General features: G+C 38.5%; 2 protein-coding genes and 3 non-coding genes across 5 annotated transcripts; all 5 read right to left on the bottom strand.

Moving 5' to 3' along the window:
- Positions 1-6,555: 6,555 nt before the first annotated feature.
- TRNAE-CUC (transfer RNA glutamic acid (anticodon CUC)) lies at positions 6,556-6,627 on the bottom strand. Its single transcript has one exon. It is a non-coding gene; the product is annotated as a tRNA-Glu (tRNA).
- A 782-nt stretch (positions 6,628-7,409) lies between these two features.
- LOC113422238 (histone H2B.1-like) lies at positions 7,410-8,236 on the bottom strand. The gene has a single exon (XM_026683046.2). The coding sequence runs from the start codon at positions 8,218-8,220 to the stop codon at positions 7,771-7,773; it is 450 nt and encodes a 149-aa protein (XP_026538831.1). The 5' UTR covers positions 8,221-8,236; the 3' UTR covers positions 7,410-7,770.
- A 4,727-nt stretch (positions 8,237-12,963) lies between these two features.
- Positions 12,964-13,035, bottom strand: TRNAE-CUC (transfer RNA glutamic acid (anticodon CUC)). Its single transcript has one exon. It is a non-coding gene; the product is annotated as a tRNA-Glu (tRNA).
- Positions 13,036-13,536: 501 nt separating this feature from the next.
- On the bottom strand, positions 13,537-13,646 carry TRNAL-CAA (transfer RNA leucine (anticodon CAA)). Its single transcript has 2 exons — positions 13,609-13,646; positions 13,537-13,582 (listed from the first exon to the last, which is right to left on the bottom strand). It is a non-coding gene; the product is annotated as a tRNA-Leu (tRNA).
- A 602-nt stretch (positions 13,647-14,248) lies between these two features.
- On the bottom strand, positions 14,249-15,339 carry LOC148131929 (putative histone H2B 4). Its single transcript, XM_087953785.1, has one exon. It carries the CDS (start codon positions 15,082-15,084, stop codon positions 14,635-14,637), a length of 450 nt encoding a protein of 149 aa, XP_087809911.1. The 5' UTR covers positions 15,085-15,339; the 3' UTR covers positions 14,249-14,634.
- Between the last annotated feature and the right edge of the window lie 5,048 nt (positions 15,340-20,387).

The raw sequence follows: 20,387 nt of genomic DNA, 5'->3' as shown, positions 1-20,387 counted from the left end.
CATTCTAATGCAGTGTTGGAAGAATTATCCTTCTGGGTTCAGTTCCAAGTGGGGAAAAAGACACTGGAAACATGGAGGCTGTTTGAAAGGTTTAATGGTGGACAGGACCACATGGCCTGGACCTCCAGAGTGAAAAGGAAGGATGATCACATGCTTCAAGGTGAAGGAAGAGATCAAGAAAAAAAGGGCTGATATGCTGAAAGTGCCTGGGTGTCGGGCTTCAATGACGCCACTATACTCCCCGACGGAGTGAAGTCTGACATGTTGCCATGGTTAGGGGCGAGTGTTCCAGTCCTGACAATCCCGAGATGGGCCAGTTTAGATGAGGATTGACAGCTCCAGGCAAAGCACTTCTTTTCGGTGCGAACGGCTGAGTGGAGCACTGATCCTACCTTCAGACTGGCTTATCAGCGGTTTGGCGTTTCACATTTTTCACAGGGATTTTCGGCTTCGTTGGGCTGGGGCTGGCGGTATGGATTACGGGGTGGGGCGGCAGCTGGGGAGGTGTTTTGTTTGCTGGGCAGAACATCTTGTCACAACGGAACTGTGAATAAAGTGGTTTATTTTTAAAGTTTCATCGAATTCCAACTGATGAGGAGGTTGAAGATAGTGGTGAGAAGAGACAGGAACATGAGTACATGGGGGAGAAGAAGGAGTCTATACCAGAGGCAGCGCAGCCAGCAGTGAGACCAAAAACAACCAGAGAAGTGCGATTGAGTGAACTTGTCCCTAAAGGGGATAAGTTGCAATATCCTCAACAAATGGAACAAACATTAGATTGGAAAGTCAAACGGTGGCCTGGATCAGAAGAAAGCTGGTGGATGTTTCCACGAAGTGATACAATAGAACTTCTACATCATCAATTTGGGGAGATGTCGTTGAGAGGGCGGACGGATAGCGGCTCTTTGGTTCGTAAATAAGCCTTGGCTTCTGACAGTGGTTCTTTTAACATATCTAGCTCACTGGAGTTTCGAGAATCCGATGTTGGGAGAGGGTTGGAATGGTCGGACTTACATTCCAGGGAATTGGATGAGAGAAGTGTAGGGGCCGAAAGTTATTCCATGCGACCTAGTTCGATGGGAAGACAAGATATGGAATATGGGCCCCGTTGGGAAGGAAAAACACAAGGGAGGTGGGGACTACTTCCCCTGGCAGCTACTTTTGATGGTTCTGTGCATAAAGTAGCTGTGTTCTTGGGTCAAATATTGAACCATTTCGAACTATGTGGCCAATGTTATCTGTCCAATTGGTCTATGATTATTGCTGGTACTGGAGTACTGGTAGGGAAAGCCTATGAATGGGCAGCTGATTTATTTCGCACTAGGGCAGAAGTGCGAAATAGGGGGATATAGGACAAATTTTAGCTGCCTTAAGAACTCAATTTGAGGATACAACTGCAGATAAACGAGCAGTAGATTTGCTGGCTGTGAAGCAAAAAGGAAGAACGGCTAGGAAATATGTAGATGAATTCCAACGGGTGGTCAGTAAACTTCCTTTATTACCAGAAAGTTTGTTGATACATCTCTTCAAAGAAGGTCTGGATCCTAAATTACATCAAGCTTGCCTTTATAGTGGTTCACATGTTAATCTAACTGATTGGTATCAAGTATCCATAGAATTAGATGATGGACTTCAGCGTTTGAAACCAAAACTCGAAGGTGTTATACAAGCACGTAAGACTATGAATCTGGTCATCAAACCTCAGACTAGAGGAGTCCCAATTCCAACTAGTAGGGGCATACTGAAATGTTTTCGATGTGATAGACCGGGACACAGGGCTATGGAATGTCCTATACCACCTTTGACATTGGACAGGACACCTCGCACTGGTCCAGAGAGTAATAGAACTAAATCAGTTAGAAGTGAGTGGCGTGGACAAGAGAAAGTGAGGGGTGTAAAAGGCAAATTGCCAGATGTTCACATTGAAGAGGACAGTTCCAGTATGCCAACTACAGTTTTGGTTGACAGTGAATTAGAAGGTGAGATACCTGATGATCCAATGGTAAGTAAACCTATCCATCCTTTTATTATACCTGTTTCCTTATTGAATAAATGGTATGAACAAGGAATCAAAGTGGGGAAACTAATTGATTCTGGGTGCACGAGGTGTTTGATAACTAAAGTGGTGGTGGATAAATTAGATTTAAAAGTTATTAAACTGGGGGTTCCCATTAAATTCGAACAGGTGGATGGGTCTATCTTAGGTGGGGTTCTGGCAACCCACAGAACTGAATATGTTAAAATGGTGATGGGTGAGCACTGGGAGTGGATTTCTTTTGTGGTGGTTCCTCTTATGAATGAAGCATTAATTCTGGGTTTAGCCTGGCAAGCTAAAATTGGTAGTTGGTCCCCATCCACCAAGTCATAATGAAATACAGCGAGCATCTCAACATGTATTGAAAGAGGAATCACAGCTATTACCAGTATGATTCTATCCAATTGAATATGAGGATTTGGCTGATGTATTTAAGGAAAGTGGAACTGATTGTTTGCTGCCGCATCACCCAACGGATTGTGTCATAGAATTGATTGTAGGAGTACCATTGCCCAAGCCACAAATGTATTCTATGACTCAAAAAGAATTAGAAGAAATGAGGAAATATATTGACAAAAATTTAAAGAGGGGTTTTATTACCCCAGGTTGGTCTCATATGGCAGTACCTGAGAAAAAAGATGGTGGATTATGACTATGTGTAGACTATCGAGATTTAAATGCGATCTGTGTGGAACCTTTATATCCGTTACCACTAATGAAAGACTTGCTTACTACATTAGCACAAGGCCATATATTTACAAAACTTGACCTACGAGAAGCATATTATAGAGTACGAATTCGAGAAGGAGACGAATGGAAGACAATGTTTAATTGTCCACTTGGTAGTTATTACTACAACATGATGCTATTCGGAGCTCCAGCTGTATTCATGCAGCTGATAAATGAGGTGTTACATGAACATTTGTATAGAGGTGTTTTACTTTATTTTGATGATATTTTGTTTTATTCTAATTCTGAACAACACATTCAATTAGCAAGACAAGTGCTCAAAAAAATATTAGATGCCCAACTTTATGTGAAACTCTCAAAATGTGAGTTTCATACTCAACAGCTGGATTATCTGGGTTACCATATTTCTGAATGAGGTATTGAGATGGACCCCAGGAAAATAGAAACTGTATTAAACTGACAAGCCCCTACCACCAGGAAACAGTTGCAAAGTTTCTTGGGATTTGCAAACTTTTATAGACAATTTATTCCATGCTTTGCCAATATCACTTTACCTTTAACAGATTTATTAAAGACCAAATCTATCGGAATTAAAAATCCAAAAACAAGTACTACGTTACCATGGATAGATAAATGTCAAAAGGCATTTAATAACCTAAAGGACTTGTTTGCAAAAGAATCCGTGTTGAAACATCCAGATGTAAATTTACCATTTATTGTCCAGGCAGATGCCAGTGATGTAGCAGTGGGAGCTGTGTTACTGCAAAAGAATGTGGAAGGGTTTTTACAACCATGTGCATATGCTTCTAGGAAATTCAATTCAGCTGAATGTAATTGGGCGATTTGGGAGAAGGAAGCTTTTGTGGTTCGTTGGGCATTATTGACATGGAGGGTATTATTGGAGGGTAGTTCAAAACCTTTTGAGGTATGGACTGACCATAGAAATTTGGAAGCCCTCCAGAGTCCACATCGCTTATCACCAAAGCAAGTTTGCTAGGTGTTGTTTATTAGAAGATTTAATTTCACATTGAAATACGTACCATCAGGAAGGAATTTTATGGTGGATGCTTTATCCCGACTTACTCAATATCATAGTCAACATGAGAATGTAATTTAACCGCTCATACCAATAATTGACTGATCTGAGTCATTAAGAACAACTATACTTGTACCAGATCTGCCTGTGTTGTTAGCAGAAGATCAATGGTTAACAAACAACATAAATCAAATAGAAATGAGACATGGTATTGCCAGGCATGGAACTAAAATTTATGTGCCGAACATTTTAAGATCAGTGGTGTTAAAAAGATTGTCATGATGTTAAGCAGGCAGGACATTATGGGTTTTTAAAAACATTACATTTAGCAAAACGACAATTTTGGTGGCTAGGCACGCGATCGAATATTGAAACTTATGTGAAATCATGTCCAGTGTGTATAGTAAATAAAACGAAAATAGGAAAGCCAACAGGTTTATTGCAATCAGTATCTGAACCAACGAAACCTTGGCAAGACATTGGGATGGATTTCATAGTTGATCTACCAGATAATAACGGATATATGGTGATATGGAGTATTATTGATTTGTTCTTGAAACAGGCATATTTTGTACCTTGCAAAGGAATACCATCAGTTAGAAAGTTAGCACAGTTGTTTATACAACATATTTATCCGTTACATGGAGTGCCTAGAAGAATTATACCCGATAGGGGAGTGCAGTTTACGTCAAAGTAACTTTAACAAAGGCGGGGGTGAGCTTCTACTTCTGAGATGAGTTTCTGCTTTTGAGTTTCTACTCTCTTTTAGAGGAAATATTCTGCCTTTTTAATATTTTCCAGGATATTTCATTTTTCTAGGAGACGGGTGGGTGCTAACTTCCTACAGCAGGATGCATGTAAATGTGACCCTATACAAGTAGTCCTCGACTTACAACCACAATTGAGCTCAAAATTTCTATTGTTAAGTGAGTTTTGACTATATGGATAGCCCATGTAATTTTGGGGGGCAGCTTTATAGAAGAGGTTTATCCCCTTTTTTCTGGGATTTTTCAGTAGTCTCCCATCCAAACACTCATCAAGTCCCACCTTTCTTAGCTTACCTGGGATTAGCCAAGATTGGTTAGGAGCTGCTCGTGTCATTTGACAACACCTTGATACATAATTTATTGCCTGGATACCAGCTACTCCATTTTAAAAACTTCCCGTATGTTCTAGTGTCTTTGAATGACTTGAGATCAACAAGGGTAAAAAAGAAGTGGACAAATTTTGAGCATCTAATAGCGATCATTGAATTCATTTATTCACTGCAATTGCCAATATGCAATCGGTTAAAAGTATTGGTTGGTATCTATAAAGTCCTACATGGCCTAAGACCTGGCCATGACCACCAGTCCCATAGTACTGATTTGGTAGGGTTGGCATTCTCTCAGTTCCTTCAATTAAACAATGCTGTCTATCAGGACTATAGCGGAACCTGCTCTCTGGAATACTGAGATCTGGATAGACCCCATCATTTCAATTTTGGGAGAGCACTGAAGACTTGGCTCTACCTCCAGGCCTTTGGCAAGCATGACTGATGCTCCCTTTTCTTTTCTTTTCCTTTGTTCTGCATTTGTTATCACTTGTCACTTTTGTTCTTTTATTGTTCTTTTGTTGTGTTGTTTTTTGTTTAAACTGTGTTTTTAGCAGTTTGTAAACTGGTCAGAGTCACTGAGAGGCAGTATATAAATTTATTAGAGTTCGTTGCATAGTCAGCTAGATGTTTAGACTGTTTGAATTTTTATCCACCTATCAAGTCCTTCCCAAAGACCTGGGATAGGCAGGTTTTTTTTTAATAATGTTAAAGGTATCGTTGCAAGATGTAAGCTGTTCCAAGTAAAGCTGCCTTTTGCAATTGACGGATGGTGATTTTTGTCAATGCTGATGGTGTTCAAGTGGTGCTTCTGAAGTTTTAGGATTGCACCCAAGGCACCTATCACTCTTGGTATTATCTTTGCTTTCTTTTGCCACCGTTGTTCTGGTTCTGCTTGCAGGTTTTTGCATTTTATTATCTTCTCCAATTCTTTCTTTGCTATTCCTGTTTTTCCCAAGACAACAAGTACCCCTATAAGATGGATTGGGGGAGGGGAGAGAGAGAGAGGCAGGGAGAGAGAGAACCTGCCCAAAGTGACCCATATATTCCAGTGCACCGTTGTTGCTGTTTTGCCGTGCTGTTATTTGTAATCAGTCAGCGCAATGCACATATAGCAATTTGATCATTTTTTCATGCTTATATTGAAGCAGAAAAACTAGAACTACTGAGCAAGGGGAATTACTGTTATTTGTATACTCTTGTAAGATCGCCTGCTACAGGAAAAATGCCATGCATTGTATGCAAACCCGGCTATAGTTTTATCTGGCCTTTCCTTTTAGATATTAAATGACTATTAAGTACTCTTGTTTTGGTGTTGGATTCTTTATCTTGATGCCTCATTTTGTGTGGTGAATTCTGGCACAAAGGAGTGATAGAAATTGTAAATTATGCTGAGTAAGGAAAAGACAATCTATTAAGTAACCCATGTGTAGAAAATGTATACATTTAACAAGTGAACTCTTCAGAAATCTGTTGAAGTTGAACTTGAAGAAAAAAATTGAAAAGCAACGATTACATTTATGAAAACAGCACCTCGAAGAATTACTCCATTTTATAAAATGTTTTATAAAATGTAATTTTATAACTTTATAAAATTATAAAACGCGCTGAAGGTCTTGAAGGATTATCTTCATTTCATAAATATACTCATTTGGGCATGAGTATATTTATGCAATGAAGATATGCAGGGAACAAAATATGTTCCCTGACCGGGAATCGAACCCGGGCCGCGGCGGTGAGAGCGCCGAATCCTAACCACTAGACCACCAGGGAAGTTGAACGATAGTTTTCTTAAAGGTCTTATCAGGCAATATTGCCTTTTTTTTTTTTTTTAAACACTTTCTTTTCAATAAATAGTTTCGTATTTGGTGGCAACGTTCGTTTCATCCCCAAAGTCAATTTTTTATAGTATTAGTACGTAACAAAATAAATCTCAAACCAAGGCATTGATAGTTTAATAAACTCACCAGATTAACTAACACTATCTTTCTTTCTGAGACTATTACTTTAACCTACAAATTAACGGAAAGAAATGCTTTTTTTCATCGATCCCGGAGATTGCTTATTTTTTTAGAATGCGGCTACATCCATTCCCATATAGATCAGGAAATGGATCGAGAAAGACGTGGACCGTATGGGGATGACGCTTATCTTTGAAGATAAATTTGAAGAAAAAAACCGAATTCCAAATAAGTTTCAAAAGAAAATGTTCTCAATATTACACGTTGAAAGTATTTTAAGACTTGCATTTATGATTCCCATTTCATACCTCTCCTATATTTCCTATTCTCATTTCCTATTTTAAAATTGTACGTTTATGCCTCAGTATGAGGACGTCAAAGAAGTCGTCAAACAGACCAAGCGAATGCGTCCATGCCGTCCCTAGGAGTCGAGGACCCCTTGAAACAGGCTTTTATTTTTAATTAAATGTTAGTCGTCTTGCTCCTATTTCTGATCAATCAGCAGTCATCTTTACCTTTCAGCATAAGTATAGATTTCCAGTAATTAAGGAAGAAAAAACAAACACAATGAATTCAAGCTGCTAAAAGCCCGATTTATTGGAAGACATGAATAAAGCCACTCAAATCCTGTTGACCAGAAAAGCAATACTACATTTCGTTTCTCTGTTGGAAGCCCCCTCACGAACATCTTCCACGTGTGTTTGTCCAGAGCAATGGTCTCTCTGCTCAGTGGATTCCATTCAACAATGGGGAGAATTTGCTGGCATCACCATAAATGTGGCATTTGTGTTGTCTATGAAGATGGCTGAAGATGGGCATCTTAGACAGTGATAGGTTACAGGATTGAGTGGATTTCCTAAGGGCAGCAAAATATTTTAAAGTCTCTAGGGTATTTTTTAAGATCTTTGGTCTTCTCCCTTTGGCTCCCTGGGAGGGGAGAAGGGAGGATGCTTCTCTAAGCACATTCAGTGCTGGTGGACTCGGCCGAGTGCTTGGCCAATTCCTTCGTCATGGCTTCCTTCAAGGCAGCTTGCACATCTGTGCCGCTGATGTTGGACAGCTCGTTCTTCTGGCTCAAGTTCTCCACTTCTGTGGCCACGTGGTCATAGACATCAGTCAGCAAAGTCTTCATCAGGCTCCTGGCCTTGGCCTCCATCCGCACCTTGGGCATTTGCCGAAGAACCTTGGCGGCAAAGAACCTTGGGGAGCAGATCCTCTCTGGACCACTGTCCACTGGCTTGGCGGCAGAGGATTGCTTGACCCGACGCTTAGGACGAGCCTGGTGCTTCTTCTTTTTCCTAGGCTGCAGTTTCTTCTGCTTTCGCTTAGCTAGTTGGTGCTTCTTTTGGATTTTCTTTCTCTTTGCATCTCTGGCTTTCCTTTTGCCTTGCTGTCTGGCAGCCATTGTTCTTTTCTCTTGAAGCTCCTGCTTGAAATGTCACCAGGCTTTTGCCAGGCAAAGTCACTTATAGACAATAACATGCAAATGAGACACCTGTATGGAGTGTGCTGATTGGGTAGCCTTACCTTTGTCGTATCCATGGAGCCATTGTTACAAAGGACAGGATTGTGATCTAATTTTTGTAATCATCAAGAAATAAAGTTTAACTCTGCCACCATTTCCTGCTTCAAGGATTTCCTAACCATATTTAAATTTTGCAATGAAAATTCATTTTTACCATCACTAAATACCCTAGTTTCTAGATCTTCATCCTCAAATCTTACTCTTATTCCCAAAATCAATTTGATTATCTTTAAACACAGAATAATACTTTGAGTTTATAGGCATCTTTACAACTTAAGTTTACCATTTCCTTGGCTCGCTGCAAATGAAGTCTGCAGTAGCCTAATATTTGGGATGAATGCTATTTTACCAAATGTCTTTGCTATATTCAATAGACAAAGCATCTTCTTAGAAAGAAATTAGAGGTAAAATCCACAGAAAACAATTTTTCACATTGGAAAATTCCAAGAAAGGTATTTGTTCCCCCTTCATGAGGAATTGAAAATAAGAGATAGAAGCTGCTGTGATTATTCAGACATATTTAAAAAATCAATAATTCCAAGACAATTTATATGCCAAGGTTTGAATAATTGCTCTCTTTATTTACTTCAGAACAGGCTTGAGCCACCTCCTATTCTTTTTCCAGTTGTTAATTGCTACGAAGAGCAAGTTTCCATACTTCAATTCAGCATTTGAAATATGCTAATTTGTAGATGAACAATAGCTACAATGAGATTTCAAATAACCACATCAAAGATCTGAGCAAGCATTCCATAGAAATTCCAAAAGCATCAGGTAATTTATATGAAAATGTAATTACAACTTTCATTATACCATGTATAAGAGCCAGCTTCTGGAGAGTTTTAGCAAATATTGTAGTTGTATCATTTTGAATACACCCAATATGTATATCTAGCAAAGCTTTGTTGATGCTAAAAATGACTGCTAGTATTGTTGTGTATGAATTTTTCTTTGTTTCATGACCAAGGCAAAAGAACTACAAGATTTCACATACCTTTATTCCATTTTTCAAGATAATTTTGCTCTTTTGATAGCTATACCATCAGTGTGTTACATAGTTAGGCTTGTCATCATCATCTGTCTGCCCACAACTCTTAGATTCTATTGTTTTAATTGAACATTTTAATCTCAAAGTCATTCCATTCAAGATTTTTAAACTGGAAATAGTGTACAAGATTTTAAACTAGAAATAATATAAAAGATACAATATACACATGAGAGCGATTAAAGCTGCTAAAATCCTGATTTATTGGAAAAACAAGATACATAATATACGATGCTCCTTTTCTTATCAGAAACCACTTCACAAATAATTGAAATCAGGTTGATTGTTCTGATTCTTCTTTATAGTATGGAATTATCTCTAGTACAGACAGAGCAGTCCAACATTTGTTTCCTCACCAGGTAGTTCAGTTGATTATCAATATGCAGAATGTTGTTTAGCACATCCCATAAACTGCATTTTCTAAGCTACTGTTGTAAGTGAAGCCAGAAGTTTAGTCAATGGGAGATCACAGGATTTCTTGGATATAATAAGGCAGCAAAAATATTGTAATGTTCCTTAGGTCTTTCTTGAAATGATCCTCTTCCTTTTCGCCCCTACTCGGGGCCCTTCCCAGGAGAGGAGAGGGCTGTTTCTTCTAAGCACTGCTGATGGGCTCAGCTGTGTGGCTGGCCAGCTCCTTCGTCATGGCTTCTTTCAAAGCAGCCTGCACATCTGTGCAACTGATGTTGAAGGGCTGGGTTTTCTGGCTCAGGCCCTGCACTTCTGTGGTTACGTGGTTGTACACATCTGTTAGTAAGGTTTTGACCAGGCCTTTGGTTTTGGCTTCAATGTAAGCCTTGAGCACCTGTCGGACCATCTTGGAGGCAAACAGCTTAGGGGAACTGAATCTCACCACCTTGCTGCTGACAGTGTTAGTGGCATATGCGTGCTTGACCCCATGTTCCAGGTGAGAATGGAGTTTCTTCTGATTTCGAGTTCTTCGACTTGGCCGGGTGTACTGATATTTCTTCCGGAGCTGGTTTCTCTTCATGGTTTTGGCCTTTCTTTTCACTTGCTGTTTAGCAGCCATTGTTCCTTTTTTTGTTTTACGTTATTGTTTTGGCCCTGCTCTCAGCAAGCCCCTGCCTTCAAATGTCACCAACCCAATGTGAGCGCAGCCATTTATAGGCAACAGTATGCAAATGAAGGAATTAAACTGAAAGTGCTGATTGGACAGTTCAAACCTTCGCTTAATAAAGAAACCATTATCACTCCAGGTGTGGTTATGATCTGGGCAGTTATGAAGTCTTATGATGTCACAGCTGAGTGGCTCACAGCAATATAGGTTACGGTTCCAACTCTATAAAATTAATACTAAAATTAAAGGTATAAGTCAAGAAATCAATTTTTTTAACAATCATGTACACTCACACACCCACGTATATCCAACCAAATATATTCCTCAACCAAATATATTCCTATCACCATTAGAAATCAATCAATATTTAAATACATTAATGTTCTCAGAATTGGCTCCAGAAGATTATTCTGTTTTCTGTTTTAGAAATCACTGAAGTCTTTAATACTATTCAAAATGTCTACAGAGATTCTCAGTCATCCAGGTCATGGTTGTCCCAAAGGTGCTTTTTCAAAAAGCATCTGGACTTTTTGTTTTTCCTTGAAGAAGTGAGAGTGCTAATGACCAGATGACCACAAGGGACATGAATCCTTCCATTCTCCACCATTCAGTCAAAACCAAAGAAGCTTCTTGACATTTGTGTAGCGAATTTCTGTTGCTATGCGAGACATTTGTTAAGTGGGTTTTGCTTCATTTTACAAACTTTCGTGTCACATTTGTTAAGTGAATCATTGCAGTTGTTAAGTTAGTAACATGGTTGTTTAAGTGAATCTGGCTTCCCCATTGATTTTGCTTGTCAGAAGGTTGCAAAAAATGATCAAGTGACCAAGAGACACTGCAATCATCATAAATATGAATCAGTTGCCAAGTGTCTCAATTTTGATCCATGGGGATCTGCAATGGTTGCAAATGTGAAAACAGTCGTAATTCACTTTTTTCAGTGCTGTTGGAACTTTGAACAGTCACGAAATGAACTATTGTAAGTCGAGGATTATCTGTACTTCATTATTTAGAACTATCAAAAGTAACAATTTCAAGAATGTATAGGTTATTATTGCAATCAGAAACACTGGATCCACCATACAGTTTAAAGTAAGTTTGGGAAACTGATCTTGGTAATCCCACACAGGAGACAAATAAACAGAAGTTATGGAAAGCAGGAGGATTTACCTCAGTTCCAACGCAAGAAATGCAGTGGAAGATTATATAGGCTCCTATAAGGCTGGCACATATATTTCATAATTATTCTTCCTTATGTTGGACAGATTGTCCAAGAAAAGGTCATTTTTTCACTTGTGGTGTTCATGTGATAAAGTTCTACGTTTTTGGTGTAACATTTTTGGGGAGATAAATTTTAGCGCTTATTAAAAAAAAAAACCCTGAATGCTCCTCACAGCTAAGGTTACTGCATTTATCTACAGGAGTAAACAAACAAGCTTAAACATAAGAAACTTATTATTTAATCTGACTAGCCAAAATATAATTATGTAACATGACAAACTCTAACATAACAGCTAAGTTGTGGATTGATAAGGTTTCTATCATGGCTACATTAAAAAAAATTAAAATCTAAATGAGACATCAGAGGCAGGAACCAGAATGTTATCAAACTTTTTATGGTTTATCTTAATAGCAGTAGACTATAATCTTATTCTACATCTGAGTGTTGTACAGTTTCCTTGCAATTTTTTACAGAAATTCTTACAAGCGTATGCTTACATTTTATAGAAAACTCATATATAAATAAAACACACAATAATGTAATAATCAACTTATTTGAAATCATGGGCTTCACACCATTTTTTTTTAAAATTGTGCTAACTGGACTTTTGATATGAGTAGAAACTGGAAGCAGAGCCAAATGTCATTGAGCAACAATATCATCAAGCATTTAATGCTATTTTAAATATTAAAGTATATATTATGTTTATAATTAAATACTAAATAATAATAATAATAATAATAATTATTATTATTATTATTATTATTATTAGTATTAGTATTAGTATTAGTATTATTAGTATTATTAGTATTATTATTATTATTATATTAAATCTCTTAATGTTGAGCTTTTCCTTTTTTAAAGATATTTAAAGGATTTTCTTACTAAAATAGCTATTTGCTATGCACACATTCATTTCATATTTAGTTTTAATATGTTTCATTTTAAAATATATTCTATTCTTGAGGAAATATAAATACAAAGTTTTAAATACAAATTTGAGGAATTTTCAAACATTATTGTTATTCACTCGTGTTAAAAAAAATTTGATAAGTCATCTCATGGATACTGGTTAAAAGGATAGCAAACTGTAAGAATAAAAGAAAATTAACGTATTATTTCTAGAAGGACAAGGAGTGATCGGTTCTGTTTTTCTTTTGCTTTCTTTTGGCTGAAATTGAGGCAACTGGTAACAGCAGTTTTTTAGAAATGTATAGTAAAGTATGAAAATATACCTTTTAAAAATAAAATAAGAGGCTTCTCGTAAGCAAAAAAACATTCCCTGACCGGGAATCGAACCCGGGCCGCGGCGGTGAGAGCGCCGAATCCTAACCACTAGACCACCAGGGAACTTGTAGTAAGCTTTTTCTTTAGACCTGACATAGTCCAAATGGAGCATTCTATATCTTCTGATAAATGCAATTATTTTCTGTCAAATTACAATGAGACCCAATGAAATATAGTATTATTCAGAAACTTTAAACTTGGGTTTTTCCCAGCAAGCAGAAATATAACCTGAGGTTTATTTTCTATGAAACGCTAGGATAAAGAATTCAGGAAGAGCTGGCGATTTTCATTTCTAAAATTCAGAGATCAGAATCTTAAAAGAAAAGGGGAAATGGGGAGCGGGATTATTTTCTATGCATCCGACCTTAAATTCTCTACCCCGCAAAATGCTTCTTCGCTAGCAAAGGGAAAGTGAAAATGAAATAAAAGGTGAATGCGTCCGGTCAGGATGAAAAAATGTTTAAAATGTATATTTCACTTGTTTTCTCGACATATATGTTTGATACGCTTTTGTTGGACATATACTGAGAAAAAAGCTCCATATAATATAAGAAAAAAGGGAGTTGTCAGAAGTGGGATTTGAACCCACGCCTCCATTCGGAGACCAGAACACCCAGCACAGGGAAGGAATGAAGCCTTGAGTCTGGCGCCTTAGACCACTCGGCCATCCTGACACTCACATGGCAAGTGTCTGAAAAGAGGCCCTTTATGCTTCCATTTTGTTCCGCAAACACACAAATTGAGATTTGATTTTTGTAAATCAGTTGTGATACATGCAGATTCCTTCATGTTTCCTCGGAAAATTAATACGCCACGGTAAATATTTAGGCAGCCACAAAGCATAACTACATCACAATTGGTAAATTAAACATCCAATCAAGCCACTAGATGTTTGGACGATGTTTATCGTTCCTGGGGCCAAATAGTTCCGGTTCCAACTGGGTTCTTTTTTTTTTTTTGGTAAAATTAAGACTCCTTTTTAAAAATAATCCTTAGTGCTGCCACTTCCTAATTTACTGATATTTATTATTATAAAGTTGGTCACAGCCGTAATTTGACAGGCTGTAGGACAAACTCAACGAAAATTCATTTTCGTGGCATGATTATTGCGAATTCCTAGTATTATCCTTTTGATACAACTTTTAAGTCAAAGTTGATCAAACTTTAAATCAACTTTAAGTCAAAGTTTTAGGTAGCTGATTAAAATAAAAACCCAGAGACAAATCCCCTAAAGAGAGAAGAAAACACTTAAAAAATCATACATGCAATCATTGAATATAGTTGCTAAAATCCTGGTTTATTGGCGATACATACATATTGTACATAATATGATGTTCCTTTCTCTTTTTGCAAACACCTCACAATTATTTCAAACATCTATTTAACCATGGCTCATCTTTGTTAGCCTTGGGGTTCTGGCTTAGAGGCTGATGAAATTGTCTTCAAAAATACAGGCCATTGTCCACTCGTCACTTTTAACTTCCTTCCTATTTTTCGGAATAACAATTGTGGAGGTTAAAGATAGTGCCTTAGGAAAGGTAGACTGCAGGATTTCTTATGCTTAAAAGGGCAGGAAAATAGGTTAAAGTTTCTTGGATATTTCTACAGATGTTCGATCTTCTCCCTTTGGCTCCCTGGGAGGGGAGAAGGGGAGATGTTTCTCTAAGCACATTCAGTGCTGATGGGCTCTGCTGAGTGCTTGGCCAATTCCTTCGTCACGGCTTCCTTCAAGGCAGCTTGCACATCTGTGCCACTGATGTTGGACAGCTCATTCTTCTGGCTCAAGTTCTCCACCTCTGTGGCCACGTGGTCATAGACATCGGTCAGCAAGGTCTTCATCAGGCTCCTGGCCTTGATCTCCATCCTCACTTTGGGCATCTGCCGAAAGACCTTGGCGGCAAAGAGCCTTGGGGAGCAGATCCTCTCTGGACCACTGTCTGCTGGCTTGGCGGCAGAGGATTGCTTGACCCGACGCTTAGGACGAGCCTGGTGCTTCTTCTTTTTCCTAGGCTGCAGTTTCTTCTGCTTCCGCTTAGCTAGTTGGTGTTTCTTTTGGATTTTCTTTCTCTTTGCATCTCTGGCTTTCCTTTTGCCTTGCTGTCTGGCAGCCATTGTTCTTTTCTCTTGAAGCGTCTGCTTGAAATGTTGTCAGATTTTTGAGACAATGTCACTTATAGGCAGCATCATGCAAATGGGGCTATACAGGGAAACCTGATTGGTTGGCTATCTTTGCCTTTGTTATAGCTAAGGTGTCATTGTTACATTAAAATGGTTATGATCAACAGTTTGACAGCCATTGCTATACAATGATATAATACAGTGCAGTTTCACCCCCTTCATCAATGTATCCTAAAATACATTGTAGGCCACAACGTACTTTGCTATTCGTTCATGAATAGGTTGCTACCCTTATGTTTTTAACTCTCAAACAGGAAGTATTGAAGTGGCACTGCCACTAGGAAATTACTACAGTATTAACAAGCTTCCTGTTTTCTTCATATTGCCAGGTCCTGCCCCAATCTAAACCATTTTTTGTCATGTTTTTCAAACCCATGGTGTGTGATTTAACTTGGAAATCTGGTCTGGGTACAAAGACTGAAAAGATGTGCTGATTATACAATGGTAACTAATGTAGACACATGTAAGTGTAATAAAAAAACATGAGGTAGATATATTAGCAATTAGTTATAGCTTCAGAATAAGTCCAAGGTCATGCAGGTATGGAATTTGGATTTAAGGAAGGTAGAATCAATTCAATAAATGGATTGTGATCAAGATGGCCTCTGTCTTGGAGTCAAGGTATCCTCAACCGTTTCCCACCCATCCCATAAACCACCTGAATGTAGTTGTTTTTACTGGTAACACATGTACTATGTTCATATAAAAGGCAAGGGCCTCACCATCTTGACTTTTTTTTAATCCCCTGCAGACACCCCTCGTTCTCAGTTCAATAGACTGAACAATCTGCATCTAAATTTGTTTGTTTCAAGAAGCCACGTAAAATGGCTGATGCCCTGATTGTTTCCTAGGAAGGAGAACATTGGCATTTCTGAGACACACCAATCATTTTCATTCACAAATAGGGTTTGAAGGGCTCAAAGCAGTACCGTAGTTACCCGGTAATCCCATTCCTGTTCCTAAACAAACCCAGATATTCAAGTTATGTTGCAAGTATGAAATCTTCCATTTGGGTAATCATCATAAACTCACTACGTGGTGACTTTATAACTTAACCTCCAAATCTCATAACGATTTTCAGAAGTGCTACATCTACCTTTTTTCCCCTGCCCTCTAATGTTCAGTGTGCAAGAGGGTTTGTGTTCAAGTCACACTATAGCTGACATTATTTAAAAGGAAAGAAAAACCACATGAGCATTAAATGACCTGATAAAACCCCATTTTATTATACTCCTAAGAATAAGATGTTTCTTTTCCAAAGATTTTTTTCCAGTGATGTGAGGAGTTTTCTGCAGGTCAGAAGGTTGTTGGTTCCTGTGCTTGTGTGAGATGTTCCTCAAAAAGGAAGAGATTATCAGTATCTTTAGAGTATTGTCTGGACTTTTCATCAGGTGGAAACTAGATGTTGGGGTGGGGGGCGTTGTTTTGAAGGCTGGCTCACTCTCCCCTCCTCTTGTTTCTAGATGTCACAAGGGCCAACCAAAGAAAATAGGAAGGAGCAGTTCTAATAGCGTCGTGGCTCTTTGCGTATAGTTTGGACCAAATCCATGGCGTGCTTTTTGCGCATCACTTTCTTTAATGCATTTTGTAATTCCTTGGAGCCGATGGTACAGCTCTGCTTGACTCTCTTGTTACACTGGGCCTTCTCAGACACGTTGTTGTAGAACTTCCTTATGAAGGAGATCATCTTTCCCTTTGCTTTGGTTGATATGGGTATTTTGTCCCGATGCAGCCGACGCAGGACTTTAGAAACAAACTCATCATAAGGTCGCTTCAGACCTGGCTTTTGAGGCCCACCTAGCTTTCTCACCGTTATTGTGCCCTGCTTGCCTTGTTTTCTACGTTGCTTTCTGCACTTTGGCAACAGCTTTCGGTGTGTTCTCTTCCTGCCTCTGGCCTGCTTCTTTCTCCTTGGAAACCGGGCCCTGCACTTTGGTCTGCGAGCAGCAGCCATTGCCCCAATGTCTCCAAGTTGTTTCAGTTTTTTCCACCTGAGAAAGCCACTGTGGCTTTGAGTTTTGGTTTCATTTAGCGTCTGGAGCTCCAGTGCTCTTCATCCCACTGATAGTCTGCTGGTGTACTAAGAGTTGCAAGTTCTGATGTAGGAAGGATATCCAATCAGGTTCAAGTACCTCATAATGTACTTCTTAAGCTTTCTCTTTGACAGGGGCCAACAGAAGACATTGTGACACCTTAGCTGCTCATTGGCCCTTGGCAGGATCAAGATGAAACTCAAGCAAGACCATGAGAAATGTTAATCACCGTGCATCAATTTTCACAGATCATAAAGTGTTAATTTTTAGTTTCCAAAACTCTCCCCTAAGAATGAATAACCAAACTATGGTATAATGTTAGAGTTTTTTTTAAAGACGCTTAAGTAGTAAAATATAAATATTACATTAAGAGGGTTGTATTTTCAATTTGAACTGAGAATGACTTGCAAGCAGAACATGTTTCATCACTGAGCTATCTTCTTCCCTACCTTCTTCCCAGATTGCAAATTTCATTCTACTTCAGAATTGAACTAGAAATCCCAAGTTGCAGACTAATATTTGAAAATAGAATAAAACATGGTTTATTTTACTGAGAAACAACATTGTTTAATGCTGATTTCCCAGATTCTAAGACGCATATTCAATGAAAAAAAAAAGTGAAATTACTATCTTTCTAAATCCATGCAGCTCAGGAAAGACTGAGTAGAAAGATGTTTCTATGAAAATTATATAATCCCTGCACACTATGCAAAGTTTTTACTTGAGCTAAACTTTGTGTGAGCCCCCTGCCATCTTTGTTATTTAGAAGAGCCGAGAAGGCCTGCCCTTTCACTCCAGCCTTTGATGTGGGAGAGTGAGACCCCTTATTTCATCATGCTTGCCATTTTTTAATCTTTATTTTTTTATTTTATTGTACTTTATTTCACTGTAGAATCATTGAGTTGTTTAATAAATTATTGTTTGTCACACAGCCAGATATTCAGACTGCATTTGGAATTTTTGTCCACCTATTGAGTCCTACCCAAGGAACTGGGATAGACAGGTGTGAATGTTTGATTAAATTAAAGGTATCATCATATGATACCTTTAAAGCTGCTTTTTGCAATTGACTGATGGTGAACTTGTCAATGCTCATGGTGTTCAAGTGGTGTTGCAGTTGTTTTGGGATTGCACCCAAGGCACATATTACTATTGGTACTTCCTTTGTTTTCTTTTGCCACCGCCATTCTATTTCTACAGTATTTGCAAGTCTGTGTATTTTGTTATCTTCAATAGTTCTTTCTCTTCTATTCTGCTGTTTCCAGGTACTGCCACATCCACTATTCAGACTTTTTAAATCTTTCTTATCAACAATTAGTATTATTATGACAGCGGAATGTTTTCACTTTTCCAAAAATTACAATAAGCAGCAAAAACCATAATTTTTCCACATCTTGCTTATCATCCATCTGAAATTATGGATCTTGAAAGGGCATTGTTCCATAGCCAGACAGAAAACAAAATTATGGGAAACACCAGTTTTTGACAAGTAACATACTAATCTCAATTTATACAACAAAAAAGAAACACAAGACAGAAAAATTGGAGAAAGATTTGAATTGCAGGAAAAGATATCTGGACATCTAGCACTGGATCCATTTCAAGTGCACATAGTTAAAACTTGGATTTGAGATTCCAACAGTCATCCCACCTCCAGTCAAATGACCAAACTTTGGGCACTAGGCAACACGGCTGCATTTACAGCCATTTGCAGCATTCATGACCGCATAATTGTGTTTTACAAGGTTTTGTCGACAATTGGCTGAAAACTTCTGGTTTTCAGCAAAACCATCAAAACTGCACCCACAGCAAATCATTGGTTTGCTTAAACAATTACTGCAAAAAAAGGTTGTAAAATTGGGTCAGATATGCAGGCTCCATTATGGTCATAAGTCAGAATTCTTAAAATTAATGTCACGGAAAGGAAGTTATAAAAATGTTCAAACTATGTAGGAAAAAATCTCTGCCCTTCTAAACAGTAGAAACTGCCCTTCCACCCTACAGTGAAAAGCATCTAGTCAAGCTGAATATTTGTACATACCAGCTCTATTGTATGACTGAGCATCTCCAGACTTCTAAGACTAGATATGAGAATTGTTTTGTTGCAAATAACACTGTGCAAGATGATGACAAGAGAATATTTTAAAAATCCAGATAGTCCTGAACTTACAACTTTTCATTTAGTGACAATTCAAAGTTACAGTAGCACTTGTGACTTCTGACAGCTCCTCACACTTACATCCATCACGTCCCTATGGTTACCTGATAAAAATTCAGGCATTTGGCAACCAGCATGTATTCATGATGGTCGCAGTGTTCTGGGTCATGTGATCAGTTTGCCAGCTTCTGACAAGCAAAGTCAGCAGGTGAAGCTAAAGTCACTTAATAACTTCCATGATTCACTTAAGTGCAGCAATTTGCTTAACAACCATGGCAAAAGAGGAGGTAAAATCTGTGGTGGCACAATGGCTAGAATGCAGTATTGCAGGCCTAATTCTGCTAACTGCCAGCAATTTGATCCTGACTCAGCCTTCCATCCTTCTGAGGTCAGTAAAATGAGGACCCAGATTGTTGGGGGCAATAGGCTGACTCTGTAAACTGCTTAGAGAGGGCTGTAAAAGCACTGTGAAGTGGAATATAAGTCTAAGTGCTAAATGCTAAAATCAGGCATGATTCACTTAACTGCCTTGCTCAGCAATGGAAGTTCTGGTGCTAGCTGTGGTTGTAACTTGAGGACTATGATGAAATGTTTTCCCCTAAGTTGACTTTTCATACACGCCACCATCAGTGGTGAGATTCTAATTTTTTTACTACCAGTTATGTGGGCGTGGCTTGGTGGGCTTGGCAGGGAAAGGATACTGTAAAATCTCCAGGCAGAATTGGTATTTGCTGGTTCTCCGAACTATTCAAAATTTCCGCTACCGGTTCTCCAGAACTAGTCAGAACCTGCTGAATACCACCTCTGGCCACCATTTATGAAAGGCTGTGAACAGTGAACTAAAATGGGAGGTTTTCATACAATCATTTATGAAAGCAGAGCTTGTTGGATACTGATGGTTACATTTAAAAAGAAATAAGACCAATATCTTGAGTTCAAAAATGGATTCAGTGACTGTATACTTCAAGACATCAACGTTAGCCTGATTTTAAAAAATACAGAGAAAAGAGACTACCAAGAAAGTCCTAATGATTGTGGCCTTTTCC

The sequence above is a fragment of the Notechis scutatus genome, chromosome 2 (genome assembly GCF_049901735.1).
Source record: "Notechis scutatus isolate UNSWTSFEM ecotype Mainland chromosome 2, rNotScu1.2, whole genome shotgun sequence".
In the NCBI taxonomy this organism is placed as follows: Eukaryota; Metazoa; Chordata; class Lepidosauria; order Squamata; family Elapidae; genus Notechis; species Notechis scutatus.
This window is presented reverse-complemented; position numbering and strand designations above follow the sequence as displayed.